The sequence below is a fragment of the Microtus ochrogaster genome, chromosome 21, assembly GCF_000317375.1.
Source record: "Microtus ochrogaster isolate Prairie Vole_2 chromosome 21, MicOch1.0, whole genome shotgun sequence".
Lineage (NCBI taxonomy): Eukaryota > Metazoa > Chordata > Mammalia > Rodentia > Cricetidae > Microtus > Microtus ochrogaster.
In genome coordinates, this window is record NC_022022.1 from 5,964,312 (window position 1) to 5,977,755 (window position 13,444).

General features: G+C 44.5%; 1 protein-coding gene across 4 annotated transcripts in view; it reads right to left on the reverse strand.

Moving 5' to 3' along the window:
- LOC101998700 (myomegalin) overlaps positions 1-13,444 on the reverse strand; it is a 213,274-nt gene that overhangs the window by 166,790 nt on the left and 33,040 nt on the right. For all 4 annotated transcript variants that reach the window (XM_026783905.1, XM_013349910.2, XM_013349909.2 and 1 more), the window contains exon 2: positions 1,909-1,964. In XM_026783905.1, coding sequence (XP_026639706.1) covers positions 1,909-1,964 — 56 coding nt within the window. The remainder of the gene's footprint in view (positions 1-1,908; positions 1,965-13,444) is intronic.

The window sequence follows — 13,444 nt, forward strand, 5'->3', positions numbered from 1 at the left end:
CTACTATTCTGGCAGAGAGAGAGAGAGAGAGAGAGAGAGAGAGAGAGAGAGAGAGAGAGAGATCAAGTGTACCATGGTGATCTTCTGTCTTTTTCTTTAGTCCACTTTGTCCTGAAAACACCTCACCCCCAATCTCAGGGGCATATCCTGTCTTGTCTCTGCAAGGAATCTGGGAAAGTAAGGAGCAATGTCTGCAGGCACCACTAGGAAGTGGCTCTGATGGGAGGAAGCCCTTTTAAGAGAGAGGAAAATGTAGAAAGAATATTGCAGTATTCGGAGACAAAGAGAAGTCTCCTACAAGGGGGAAGAGGCTGGGGAGAGAACAAGAGACAGAAGAAGAGGATCAGAAAGATGCTGGAGAGAAAGGAGTTGAGAGAACTAACAATGCTGGACAGAGGGACTCCGGGGCTGCATGGGGTTTTCGTGTTTCTTTGCATGACATCACTCATTTTCAAGAAAGACAATTGGAAAGGAAATTTGTTTTCAAGCTGAACACTCTGTCAGCAAAACCTTTAGTTCTGTAAAATTAACACACTATGGCCTATGTGTTCAGCTAGCCCTGTGCTCGATAGTCCCTGATGCCTGGTTGTCTAGGGGTTTCAAGTACAAGAAAAGGAAAGCCGGTTTTATTGGTGGGGAAATTAGTTGCCGAGAGAGTTTTGTTGCTGTTTCGTTTTGTCTTGGCTGAGGTGTCCACCCAACAGTTGTCCTGTTCCTTTGACAGGGAAGCTTAGGGAATGCTGAGGTCTTTAATTCATTCAAATTAAGGCCTGACTTCTACATGGAGCACATGAACCAGTTACCAAGAAAAGGCAAAACACTTAGCAAGTGAAGGAAATCCTCTGGTTGGGAGCAAGCCTTTGAAAGAAATGTTTCCCAAAAGAAAGCTGTCTCAACGAGACTCCAAACATAAGCATAGCATCCTTTCTCACATATGAAGACCCTATAGGTTCATTTTTATGTGTTTATGAGTGTGAGTACGGGTTCTAGAACTGGAAAAGAGATTGTGAGGAAGGCGGGTAAGTGGGTAGTTGAAGTTGTATGTTCAATGAAGCTGGAATTGGGGCCTCTAGAAGAGGGGACAACAGGAGGGGACAGGAGGACAAGGGAGGAGATGAAGCAAAGACAAAGTATACATAAAATGCTAATATAAAACACATTACTTCGTATATTTGTTTAAATTCAAAGAGTCAGTGTGGTAGCACATGCCTTCAGTCCCAGCACTAAGGAGACGGAGCAGGCAAATCTCTTGAGTTCAAGGCTAGTCTGGTCTACAGAGCCAGTCTCAGGATGACCAGGGCTACATAAAGAAACCCTGTCTTGAAGGAGAGAGAGAGGGAGAGAGAGAGAGAGAGAGAGAGAGAGAGAGAGAGAGAGAGAGAGAGAGTTGTCTGTACTTTGATTTTACAATGAAAACATCCCTAGCTGCCACACGTGCAGTAGTGTGTGTGCTATAATTATGATGACATCAATAAGAATAGTAAAGAAGATTTAGGAAGTGCTTATTTCGAGACAAGAATTCTGATCATTTAATCTTACCTCTGAGAGTGACATCATTACTACACCCATTTTAATGAGGCATCAGGGTAGAAATTTCATTTTAATGGCAAAATTTATGGTACTCATTTGCAAGAGACTTTAATCTTGCAATCCTAGCCCTATTAAAAGTATGAAGAATTCACAGAAGTATTTATGTGATGATTGACTGTAGTGTGCCACCTCCGAGCACATACGATTACATACAGTATAAAATTCCCCACTGGGGAATTCCAACTAGGGGATTATATGCTACACTGGTGTGTGCAAATTTGGAAATCTATAAAAATTTGAGGAAACTCCCATTGGGAATTGATTTGGGGGAACGGCAGGAAACAGCGACGTTAAAGGGCACGTCCATGCCATCCTTACCTGCTGCACTGTTTGTTCTGGGTACCATCTCCCCATCATCTTCTCCAAAATAATGTCTGCCAAAAGAAAAAATAGACATTAATGAGTGAGTTAAACACCACAAGGCTCCTATTCCTGAGGTCCAAGACATCTGTGTGCTATTCCCATCCATTCTTCACAGGCGCCCAATAAACTCTTACATGTACTAACTGCTATGGTAGTCAACAAAGGCATAAAGAACTTAATGGGTGTAAGGGCTTGGTGAAAGGGACCTTCAGAGCTAGTTAAGGAGGACAGCAGCCAGACGAAGAGTGGGAGCAAAAGAATATTCTATTAGGAGGCAACAGCGAGTATCAGAAGTCAAGGACATCCCTGATGTGGCAGAGGAATCTGTGTAGCCAATCTGCAACTAGAAAGAGCTGAACCTTCTTAGAGAATAAACAATAACAAAGGGTAGAATACTTAGTTTTAGATAAACTGTTCTGGGCTCTGAGTGAGGCTATGTGGAATGAGAGAAATAATAAAAATAAAAAAAAAATCAGTGTTCTAATTTGCCCCTCGACTTCTGTGGTAGTGACCAAAACAATTTAGGGAGAAAAAAGGTTCATTTCAGCTTATACTCCGAGGGAACAGTTCAACTCCAAGGGAATTCCAGAAGGAACTCAAGCCAGGAACTTGGAGCAGAAATCATAAAGGAAGGCTGTTTGCTGGCTGGCTGGCTCCTCTTGCTCTGGTTTGTGTTCAGTCAGACTAGGAGAGGAACCGCCCACAGTGGGCTGAACCCTTCCACATCATCAACAACCAGGACAATTTCCCAGCGTCATGGCCACAGGCCAATCTGGTCTGAGACTCCGTCTTCTGAGATGACTCTTAGATGTGTCATTGGGATGAACACTAACCAAGGGCATACAGGGGGCATCTGTTGCTCAAGAAAGATGTGAGGGGTTTAACCAGGAAAAAGACAGTGAAGGAAGTAAAAAGCTTTAACGTTTAGAAAGTAGACTTGACACAGTGGGGGCTGGGAACACAGCATGTATCAAACCGTGGATTTGCTCCCAGCACCCATGAGCAGAGTGTGGTGGCTCCTACCTGTAATCATAGCCCTGAGAAGGCGGCAGTCGGAGGGTCAGAAGAACAAGGCTCTCTGAAACTGCAATGTAAGTTCAAGGCAAACCTGGGCTATGTAGGATCCTACCTCAAATACAGAAAAAAGACCGACACAAAAATTTTTGAAAAGCGAAGTCTATTCATGGAAATGTTCATAAGGGCATGATCTAGGAGCCAGGATTTTATCTGCAAAGAACAGACACACTCTAACATCCTTTACACAGAGAGGGCAAAGATCACAGAGATCAATCAATAAGTTGCCCAACACCTACATGGTGTTAGGTGCTGTGTTCTGTTTGAGTTTTTGATTTGACGAACTTTAGGCAGCACTGGAGATGGAGCGCTGGGCCCAGGGACCTCCTGCCTGCTGAGCGTGTTTGTGTGTCAGCCCCCTTTTCCCTCTGAGAGGAACCTGGGCCTTACTCATGCTAGGTCAATGGACCACACGCACAGCCGTCGCAGCAAGGTTTTAAATGTTGTTATACCAGTAATAATAATAATAATAACCAGTAATACTAATGATAATGATGATAATGATCCAGAGGACCAGGATGTAACCTGAGAACAGAGCTTATCTCTAGCATGAGCAGAGCCTAGGTACTGTTTGTAGCTTCCCAAATGTAGCAGTGAGCAAGACGGGCAGCAATATCTCTGTAGTCACGGGACTCACAGCGAGAGAAAACAAGTAAAATGAATAGGAAAACTTGGGCACAAGTTCTATAAAGGCTGAGCTGTAAACCGACGTTATGACCACTCTGAGGTATGGTTGGCGGTGTGCTTTTATTGTAGATATGAGGGAGAGTACAACCAGAAGCATCTGGAAGAGTCTAGAACAGCAAGAACAAAAGATAGGCTAAACATGGCCAGCAGAGAGGGGAGGAGGGGAGAGAGAGAGGAAGACTAAGAAAGCAGAGGACCAAGAGAGCACCTAGCTAAAACAGTAGGGTTCTATCTAAGGGAAGGAGGAACTGGGGAGTCATGAGCTGGAGAAGTATTTAGGGTAGGAGGTGGGGTGGGAAGGGCTGAAATAGTCCCATGTACTTAGGATGCTGAGAGAGCCTGGAGCCAGCATTTTCACTGGTGTGCTAACAGGCCCCCAGACAGCCATTTGTCCCTCCTGACAGTGGTAAGAACTTGGCTTCTTTGGTAAAGGAGAAAGAAAGGGGTGCTTTAGGGATACTAGGGTTTCTTTGGACCCGACAGTGAGGGCACAGGGAAAGAGGGTATAGAGAAGGGCTAGAGGTAAGCAGAGGCAGGAGACTGCAGCTTTTGGTGGACAAGATTGCTCTGTGGAGCAGTGGGTAGCTCTGGGGGTCTGTGAGAAGGCTCCTCTAAGCGGATAGCATCAAAGGCAAAGCCCTCCAGAGGGAGCAACTAGAATGCAGGACAAACAGCAAGGAGGGCAGTGTGCTGAGCAGAGGTGGGGGGGGCGGGAGGTGAGAGGGTTATATGGTGTGGGGGTTGGGCGCATTAAACTGCTGCAGTTTTTATGAATCAGAAAGATGAGTGGCTAATGGTTTTAAATGGATGCTGGCTACTGCTCTGACAGGCTGGGTGGGCACACGAGTATGGCGGGGATAGAGATGGCTGCCATTACTCTGCAGAGAGATGCTTTGATATTGAACTTATTTATCCTATAAGCTTTGGGGTATCCCCAGACAGTGGTGGCCAAAAAGAACTCAGCAGACAATGTGCTACAGGGCCTCTCCTTTTAAAAACCAGACAACTGTCCCGGGGAGACAGAGGGGGGAATCTGGCATTTGTTTGGAAATTGATGTTTGCCTCAGGGATGGAGTCACATAAATCTTCACTCTGTTAACCAGATGGACATGAAAGGGTTGAACATGACACATTTGGAACGCACACAATTCTTTACTAACCAAAAGTAGATCACCAGCTTCCGGATCCCCAACCCTCTGCCTTTCTTTCATCCTTATTTTAAAAAATCTCCCTGTGAGTGAGCCACACCGTGGAAGAAATAGATGCAAGCACCACTTTTAGGTTCCCTCCTGTCCGAGTGATGCTCAAAGAAGATGTCACAACTATTCAGGAGAACCATGGCTTGAATGTGTGTAAGGGGAAATGTATAGTTATCTGTGCTGCTCTCTGAGCATGCGTACTCAGCCCAGAAAGGTGGCTGCCCATCTGCCTTCAGAAACAGTCAACCCTCAGGCCAAAGCTACTCATCCGACACTGTTTCATTCTTTCCCCACCCGGGTGACCCACTTCCACATTCCCTGGAAAAACAGAAGTTCCTGCCTCTTCACGCAGGGGATAAGTCCCCATCCCCCCACCCCCACCCCCACCCCGCTTTAAATAAGACCGACAAGTCATTTCCAGCTTGCCATATCCCTGCCCCTGCTCCCTGGTCTATCACAGGTTCCTGAAGCTGCTGCCCTGGTACAGATAAAGAGCTACCAGGGTTTCGCTTCTGCTTTAAGACACATGAGAAATCGCTCGGCTTCAATCCACAATCCATTATTTTGTGTGGAAAGTCGCTAGCTTGCTTGTGTAGCACGTTTACCTCTCTGAGCTATTCTTTCCTCAAATTTTCACCCAAGCAGAATATGTGTTTCTATGTCCTTATATTAATTATAGATTCAGTTGTCAGGGTTTAGATCTGGAATGCCTCCCCCCACCCCGCAAAGACTCCAGTGGGTGGTGGCCAGAGGTGACAGGCCTGTAGGGGGTGAGACTTTGGTTAAGGAATCAGGTCACTGTGCATATATCTTGTTCCCATCCCTCCTTCACTCTTTCCCGCTTCCTGAACACCAAGAGGGAGGCAGTCTTCCCCTCTCACGCCCTCATTCTGTGATGTTCTGTTTCACCAGAGGTCCCTGGTAGAGTAAGTGACCACGGACAAAACCTCAGATCGATAAACCCAACTAAACCTTTCCTTCTTCAAGTCATTTCTGGCAAACATTTTGTCCTAGTGACTGGACACTGACGGAGACAAAATCTAACAACAAAACTCATCTGAGGGCTTTTCAGGGATCTGGGGTTCTCTCCAGACATGATCTTGCTCAATCTTCCTTGCTCAACAGAGTCCAGATTACAGAGCAGGGGCGGGTTGTAACAAAGCAAGGTATCAACCCTCCTGGGTGACTCACCTTCCCCCACCCACACAGGCCTGCTCAGCTTGCTGCCTGCCTTGTGGATCGATAACTGGATGGATGGAGAGGTCAGATTAGACAGGGCTGAGCTAAAAGGCACACTCGTAATCTCTCAGGAGAGTTTTTAAAAATCACTTTAGCTCTGTTAACAGCTCAAGTTCGCTCTCTTAATGCCAGGCAGGAGGCACTCTCCACTGCTCGAAAAGGTTGGGAAGGAACTTGATGCGTCCCCAGGGAAGGAAGGGACCCGTAGGGAAGCCCTGAGTGTTAGAGGGCTGCCATTTACGACATCCGATAAACCCAAGTGCAAGGGGAATTGAGGGAGAGTAGACAGACTCCAAACCTGTACACACAAGCAAGCACGCGCACGCACGCACGCACGCACGCACGCAAGGATGCCAAATGTTACTCTGGCATAGTCTTCTGCTTTAGCCAAGACTGAAAAAAATATGTGTATCCCTTGTCCTAGTTTCTCAAACTGAACTGTATTTAGATTTAAAAAACAAAATAAAACACGAGTCCGCAAGTGACTCCGAACACTAGTACGCTGTTCACTAGGGCACTAACAGCTCTCCCACACGGAGTCTGTATATACTCATTTCCTCATGATGCTTTACCTTTTCAAAAGTAATTTCAAAACTTCACAAGAAGTTTGCTGTGTAAATGAGGAATAGCCCTCGCCTTCTCTTTCTCTCTGACACTATTATTCTTTTAGAAACAAAACGATTCCACGTACATTGTGTGTGTGCTGGCGCTCTTGTCAAGAGAACCTTCTGTTGGATTGGAAGAACCAAGAGTCTCTGAGCACAGCTTACTCACAAGCTGCCCGCTTGCTTGAGTTCTGCATGCCATCCGCCCATGCTCTCTGCGTCAGCTGATACGTAACCGGCACGATACTAAATTCAAGCCACACATTGATACTTCATATCTTACACGCTGGCTTTTCCTCTAGTTTTCCGAAGTGATGTAATTGCTACTCTCTGAAAACCATCTGCTGCTCCCTGTCACTCTGATGCTGTCGGGCTGACTGATGGCTCTTCCCGGTCATTTCCGGGAATGGTAGTTTCATTTACCCTAAGGTACATCCAGGACACTAGAGTATGCTTTGCTTGAACACAGCTTCTTTGAAAATCCAACAGTGCATTGACCCAGTAGTCTAGTTTCTCCTGATGCTGGGAAGCAAGGCCAAGGCTTCGACACCACAGTGGAAGCTGCTGCAGTATTTCCCACAGGGCAGAGAGACTCTATTTTACAAACTGCGTTCTTGGTACCATCATCTTCAAATTCCACCAACTGAGTTTTCAGAGTGAAAGGAGTCAGTATCAGTTACCCATCAGCTTCAATAATTTGTCCCTTAATATAAGAGGTAATTATATCTTAGGACCAAGATTGTCTCCAAAACTACTTTGAATGGCTATGTGAGTCTAGCTCCATTGTTTTCTTCTTCAGTTTTATGATTTAGAATAATTAATCTAGGGTTGCATTTTCTTCTTATATGAGTGGAAAACCCTCCCAAATGTGATGATTCTCATGCTCCTTCCCCAGACCATAGGCTTGGAGGCAGTTTTGAGTATCGTCCTGGGCCCCACCACCTTGCTTAGCATCTCCCAGCTGAAGGAACAAGGCTAGGTTCTCTGTATTTCCAGTTCGTTTTTCTATAAACAAATTTCAGAAGCAGAAGAGTAATATGTTTGAGCCGAATGCAGAGCAGCAACCCAGAACTTGATTGCTATTGCTATGCTATCTTTCTATAGAAATCTACGTGTGTTGGTGTATATGTTCAGGTATGAATGGCTTGTGCACACGTGTGTGCATACATGTGGAGGTCAGAGGTCAACATCAGATATTTTCCTCTATTTCCTCCCATCTTTTTTTGAGGGAAGGAGCTGGGGGCAGGGCCTCTCAGTGAAACTGGAGCTCGCTGGTTTGTTTAGCTATACTGTCTGGCTAGGAAGTCCCAGGAATCCTCCTTCCTTTGCCTGTCCAACTGGATTTACAGATGCATGCCATGCCTCCACACCTGGCTTTTACGTGAGCATTGGAGATTGACCTAAGGTCCTCGTGGTTGCATGGCAAGTGTTTCACCAATGGAGTCACCTCCTCAGTCCTGCATTTAGAGTTTCCAACTTTATAAACATTTATGGAGAAGTTTTTTTGCATGCAAGGCACTGGAAATAAAAAAGAAATTATGGATCTTGTCATCCCATAATAGATTTAGAGAGGAAGACACATGGTTCAAAGAGGTAATTCTGAGAACAACGTAATATGAAGGGATTATAGAACATAGGTGGAGGTCTCGGAACCTTATAGAAAACCGAGAACTTTGACTGAATCTAGATCTTAAAGAACGGCTATAAGTACACGCAAAGCAACGTGAGGAAGGTCTAAAGACAGGAAGATGAACAGTGGGCTCATCTAGTCACAAATGGTTCACTAGGATTCATCCCCGTCCGTGTGTTACCTTTCCACACTCTCAGACAGAACGCTCTTGGTGTCTGTCCTCACACAGGATCTTCTCTGACCTCTTCGAGCACTGTTATGGTTTGGACCCCCAAGGCCTGAGAAAGGTCACTGTGCCTTGGTCACCAGCATATGGCACTTTTGGGAGGTGGGGCCTGGTGGAAGAGAGTACTTGTTCCATGTGCCATTGATGGGCACCATAAACCTCACCCCCCTTTCTCTCCTCACTTCATAAACACCATACAGTGAGCAAATTTTTACCATCACATACTCTTGCTGTCACCACAGGCCTAAAGCCCCAAATAACCACAGATTGAAATTATCCCTTTTTAAAAGGCTGTTTAGGTCAGATACGTTGTTACAACAATGCAAAGTGACTAACACAGAAAACTGGTACAGGGAGTGGGGTTGTTGATGTTGTTAATGTCTGATGATGCCTCTCAGATGCCTTGGAGCAATTCTCATGAGAGCTCAGATCAGAATGCCGTTAGGAATGCAATCCGTAAGATACAGGCTGGGGAGGCTCCAAGCAGAAATAAAAACTCTTGGGGTTAGAGCGCATCCTCATTATGTTCTATCAACCAACATGTCTGCATTTCATCAATGCCCTGAGACTCTAGGAAGCTGAGCTTAAAAGTTTCATTCACTTGGTGTGTGAATGTCAAGGTAGTGCAGCTTTCTTGCTGTGGTGTGGGTACCGCTGGCTGCTTTTTACCAAGGTTTACAACGTGAACTGGAGACCAAAAAACAACTCAGAAAGATCTGTAATCTTTATAGCTGTCCGGAGAAAGAACACAGCCAAAGTTATAAAACATTCCTGAAACTGTAAGTCATACTAAACCTTTCTTGCTAGGAAGTTGATACATCTCAAGTATTTTTTATAGTGTCAAATATCCAACGTAAACTTTGAAAAATCATTTAGTAATGCTGTCAGTAAGAAAGGATCAGCATGATTTTTGTACTACAGTAAAAATGCCTATAAATATAAACTAGGAAACATGGCTTAGAGAAAGGTTGGAGGCTGGGGGTGGGGGAATTAAAAAAAAAACACGCAAGTGTCTTAGTTTTATTGCTGTGAAGAGACACCATAACCATGACAACACTTATAAAGGAAAACATTTAATTGGGACTGGCTTACAGTTCAGAGGTTTAGCCCATTATTATCATGGCTTGAAACATGGTGGCCTGCAGGCATGGTGCTGGAGACATAACTGAGGGTTTTCCATACAGATCCCTGGGCATCAGGAAGAGAGAGGCACTGAGACTGGGTGGAGCATTTGAAAATCTCAATGCCCACCCCCAGTGACTTACTTCCTCCAATAAAGCCATACCTACTCCAATAAGGTCACAATAGTGCGACTCATTGGTGACCAAGAAAACTAATCTATGAGCCTACAGGGGCCATTCTTACTCAAACCACCATAGCAAGTAAGTGTTCTTTTCTATTTTACAAAAAGATTCTTTAAAAATGGAAAAATGTGGGGTTTTTTTTCTTGGTTAGAATTTTGTTTTGTTTTGTTTTGTTGGGCAGGTTGGTTTACTTTGAGACAGGATCTCTCTTTGTGGCTCTGGCTGTCCTGGAACTCATTCTGTAAGCCAGGCTGGTCTCATACTCATGGGGATCCTCCTGCCTCTCCCTTCCAAGTGTTGGGTTTAAAGGTGTGTACCACTATACTTGGCTTGGAAAATGTGTTTTGACTTCCGCTGTTCATCCTAATTAATGGTCTAAATGATCTACATTAAAGATGAAATAGTTCAGCGTTAGGCTCAGGGTGGGTTTTTTGACAGAGTCTTGTAGTGTGACAGGAAATTTGCTGATGTTTGCTGCTTACTGAGGTCTCCACATATTTAGACCTCATACATTCTGCCCTACTGTTTATGTTGTTGAAATGGTTTAAGCCTCGTTTGAGGGGCAGGAGAAATGGCTCCGCAGTTAAAAGCAGCCGTTGCTCTTCCAGAGGACACAGGTTCAGTTCCCAGAATCCACATAGTAGCTCACAACTGTCTGTTGATGGAGGTGGGTCTTGTATCTTATCTGTTGCTTTCATTGGTTAACTAATAAAGAAAACTGCTTGGCCTGATAGGACAGAAAATTAGGTAGGCAGAGTAGACAGAACAGAATGCTGGGAGAAAGAAGCTGAGTCAGGCAGTCGCCATGATTCCCCCACTCCAGACAGACGCAGGTTAAGATCTTTCCTGGTAAGCCAGCTCGTGGGCTACACAGAATATTAGAAATGGGTTAGATCAATATGTAAGAGCTAGCAAATAAGAGGTTAAAACTAATGGGCCAGGCAGTGTTTAAAAGAATACAGTTTCCATGTAATTATTTCGGGTGTAAAGCTAACTATGCAGGAGCCGGGGCGGCCAGAACGCAGCCCCGCCGCTCCTTATTACAACAGTCTATAACTCCATTTCCAGCATGTCTAAAACCCCCATGGGCACCATTCATGCAGACAAAACATTCATAAGCATAAAATAAGATAAATAAATCTAAAAACAGAGACTCCTTTGATATGACTTGCTAGATTCCGTTTGGATCAAGTAGAAGGAATTTTCTAAAGGTCAATTTTTTATATTTCATTTATATCTACATTAAATCTGTCAAATACAAAATGGCAAGAAGTAAAAAAAAATCTATAGGCTGGGTCTTTTTTTTTTAACCCATGTGATGTTCTGGCCCTGACAATTTATAAATGACAGGACTTCACAAATCGGCTCACCTTGACAATACAGACATCTACAGGTAAGATTTTTTTTTAACTGGTCCTTGCATAGCTTTCCAAAGCAATACATTTTCTTACAGTGAAATGCTGCTCAATAGCCATGATAATTACTATGGCGAACCATCACACCCATCATCCACGCTGCCTCCCAGTTTACAGAATGAATGTCTTATACTTTCCAGGCACTGTTCAATAATGTCCTGTAAAATAGACAGTCTTCCTCTGGTTCTACAGGTGAGGAGGAGGCCTGGAAAGTGAGATGCTCTGTATAACATCACACTGACACATGAACTTGAAAAATGAATTGGTATCACTCCAGACCTATAAAAAATATGTAACATAAACATGGATTTATTTCATTTTCTATAATGTGTGTCTGTGCATGGGTTTGTGCACATGAGTATAGGTATCCAAAGAGGCCAGAAGAGGGCATCAGATCCCCTGGATCTAGAATTACAAGTGGTTGTTGTTGTGGGACAATGGTCTGTATTCTCTCAATTATATTTTAAATAAAAGCTGTTTGGCCAGTAGCCAGGCAGGAAGTATAGGCAGGATAACCAGATAGGAAATAGAGGTGGGACAATGAGAACAGGAGAATTCTGGGAAGAAGGACGTTCCTTCTGCAGTGTGACCCAGCCGCAGAAGAAGAACACGTGGCTAACATAGACAAGAATAATGGGCTAATATAAGTTATAAGAGTTAATAAGAAGCTTGAGCTAATGGGCCATTCAGTTTATAACTAATGTGGACTTCTGTGTGATATTCTTTGAGACTTAATGACTGTGGGAGCCGGGCAGGCTAGAAACCCCTACAACAGGTTGTGAGCCAATTAATATAGGTAACGGAATCTGAACTTGTGTTGTTTGCAGGAAAAGCAAGTGCTGGGGCTGGAGAGATGGCTCAGAGGTTAAGAGCATTGCCTGCTCTTCCAAAGGTCCTGAGTTCAATTCCCAGCAACTACTTGGTGGCTCCCAACCATCTGTAATGAGGTCTGGTGCCCTCTTCTGGCCTTCAGGCATATACACAGACAGAATATTGTATACATAATAAATAAATAAATAAATATATTTAAAAAAGAAAAGCAAGTGCTCTAGACCATTAAGCCATCTCTTTAACCATTTCAGACTTTTTTCCTGTTCATACAGACCACCCTATTTATATCCTTGAATAATGCTTCCTTTGTGCCTGCCCTAAGTCCAGTGATATGTATCCCGAAAAACCAAGAGAAAGGCAAGGTGAGCTCCCTGCTGTGCCAAGAAGATGCAATGGAGACTCAAAATAAATTTGTTTCTTGGGATAACAATTTCTCCATGGAAGACAGCTCCCATTTGCATGCGGGAGTGCTGGTCTAACAGATGCTATGCTACGGGAAGTCCTGAAGGAGAAGTGCTGAGAATGACTTAAACAAGTCCTATCCTGACAAGTGTCTCTAACCAATTTTCTCCAGAGCATCTTCCCCAAGCCCCTAGTGATAGCACTGGGTCCTGTCCCCTACAGTCCTTGTGTGAAAGGGCATAAGACATGATGGAAGCAGACTTAATCAAAGTGGAAAGATCATTTGTGAACATCGTCTGAGACCACATCTCAGGACCCCTTTCCACTTGCCAAGAGAGAAGAAAGTCTATGCTTCAACTGTTGCCAAATAATCCTACCCCATGGTGTGGACGGGATCACAAGAAGGGACATTCAAGTGCAGATAGGGTAGAAGTCACGGAGGCAGAGCACAGGACTGTTATGAAGTAAACACAGTGAGGTCATCATTTTTCTCATCCCCAGACCCATCATTATAACCTCTGCAAGTGAGGATGCTGAACTGGCAAAGCCCCTCAGAACACGCAGGACGTTATGGAGAGCGCCCCAACATGTTAAGCGTGGACTGACTTGCACTGACTCGGAAGCATCCACTTCTCCCCAGCACAGGCTGCAGTTACAGCCTTCACCTCATACAGTCTGTCCACGAAAGTGCCCATGACCAGACGCATCTCTGGCAGGCAGTTTCTGGAGTGCTCACCAGCAACTTCAATGAGCTGCAAGCACCATTTACAGCTAGCGCAACTGCTTGTCTGCAACAAATGTCTCTCTGCCTCTCTGTCTGTCTGTCTGTCTTTCTCTCACACATACAATCTCTCTCTCTCTCTCTCTCTCTCTCTCTCT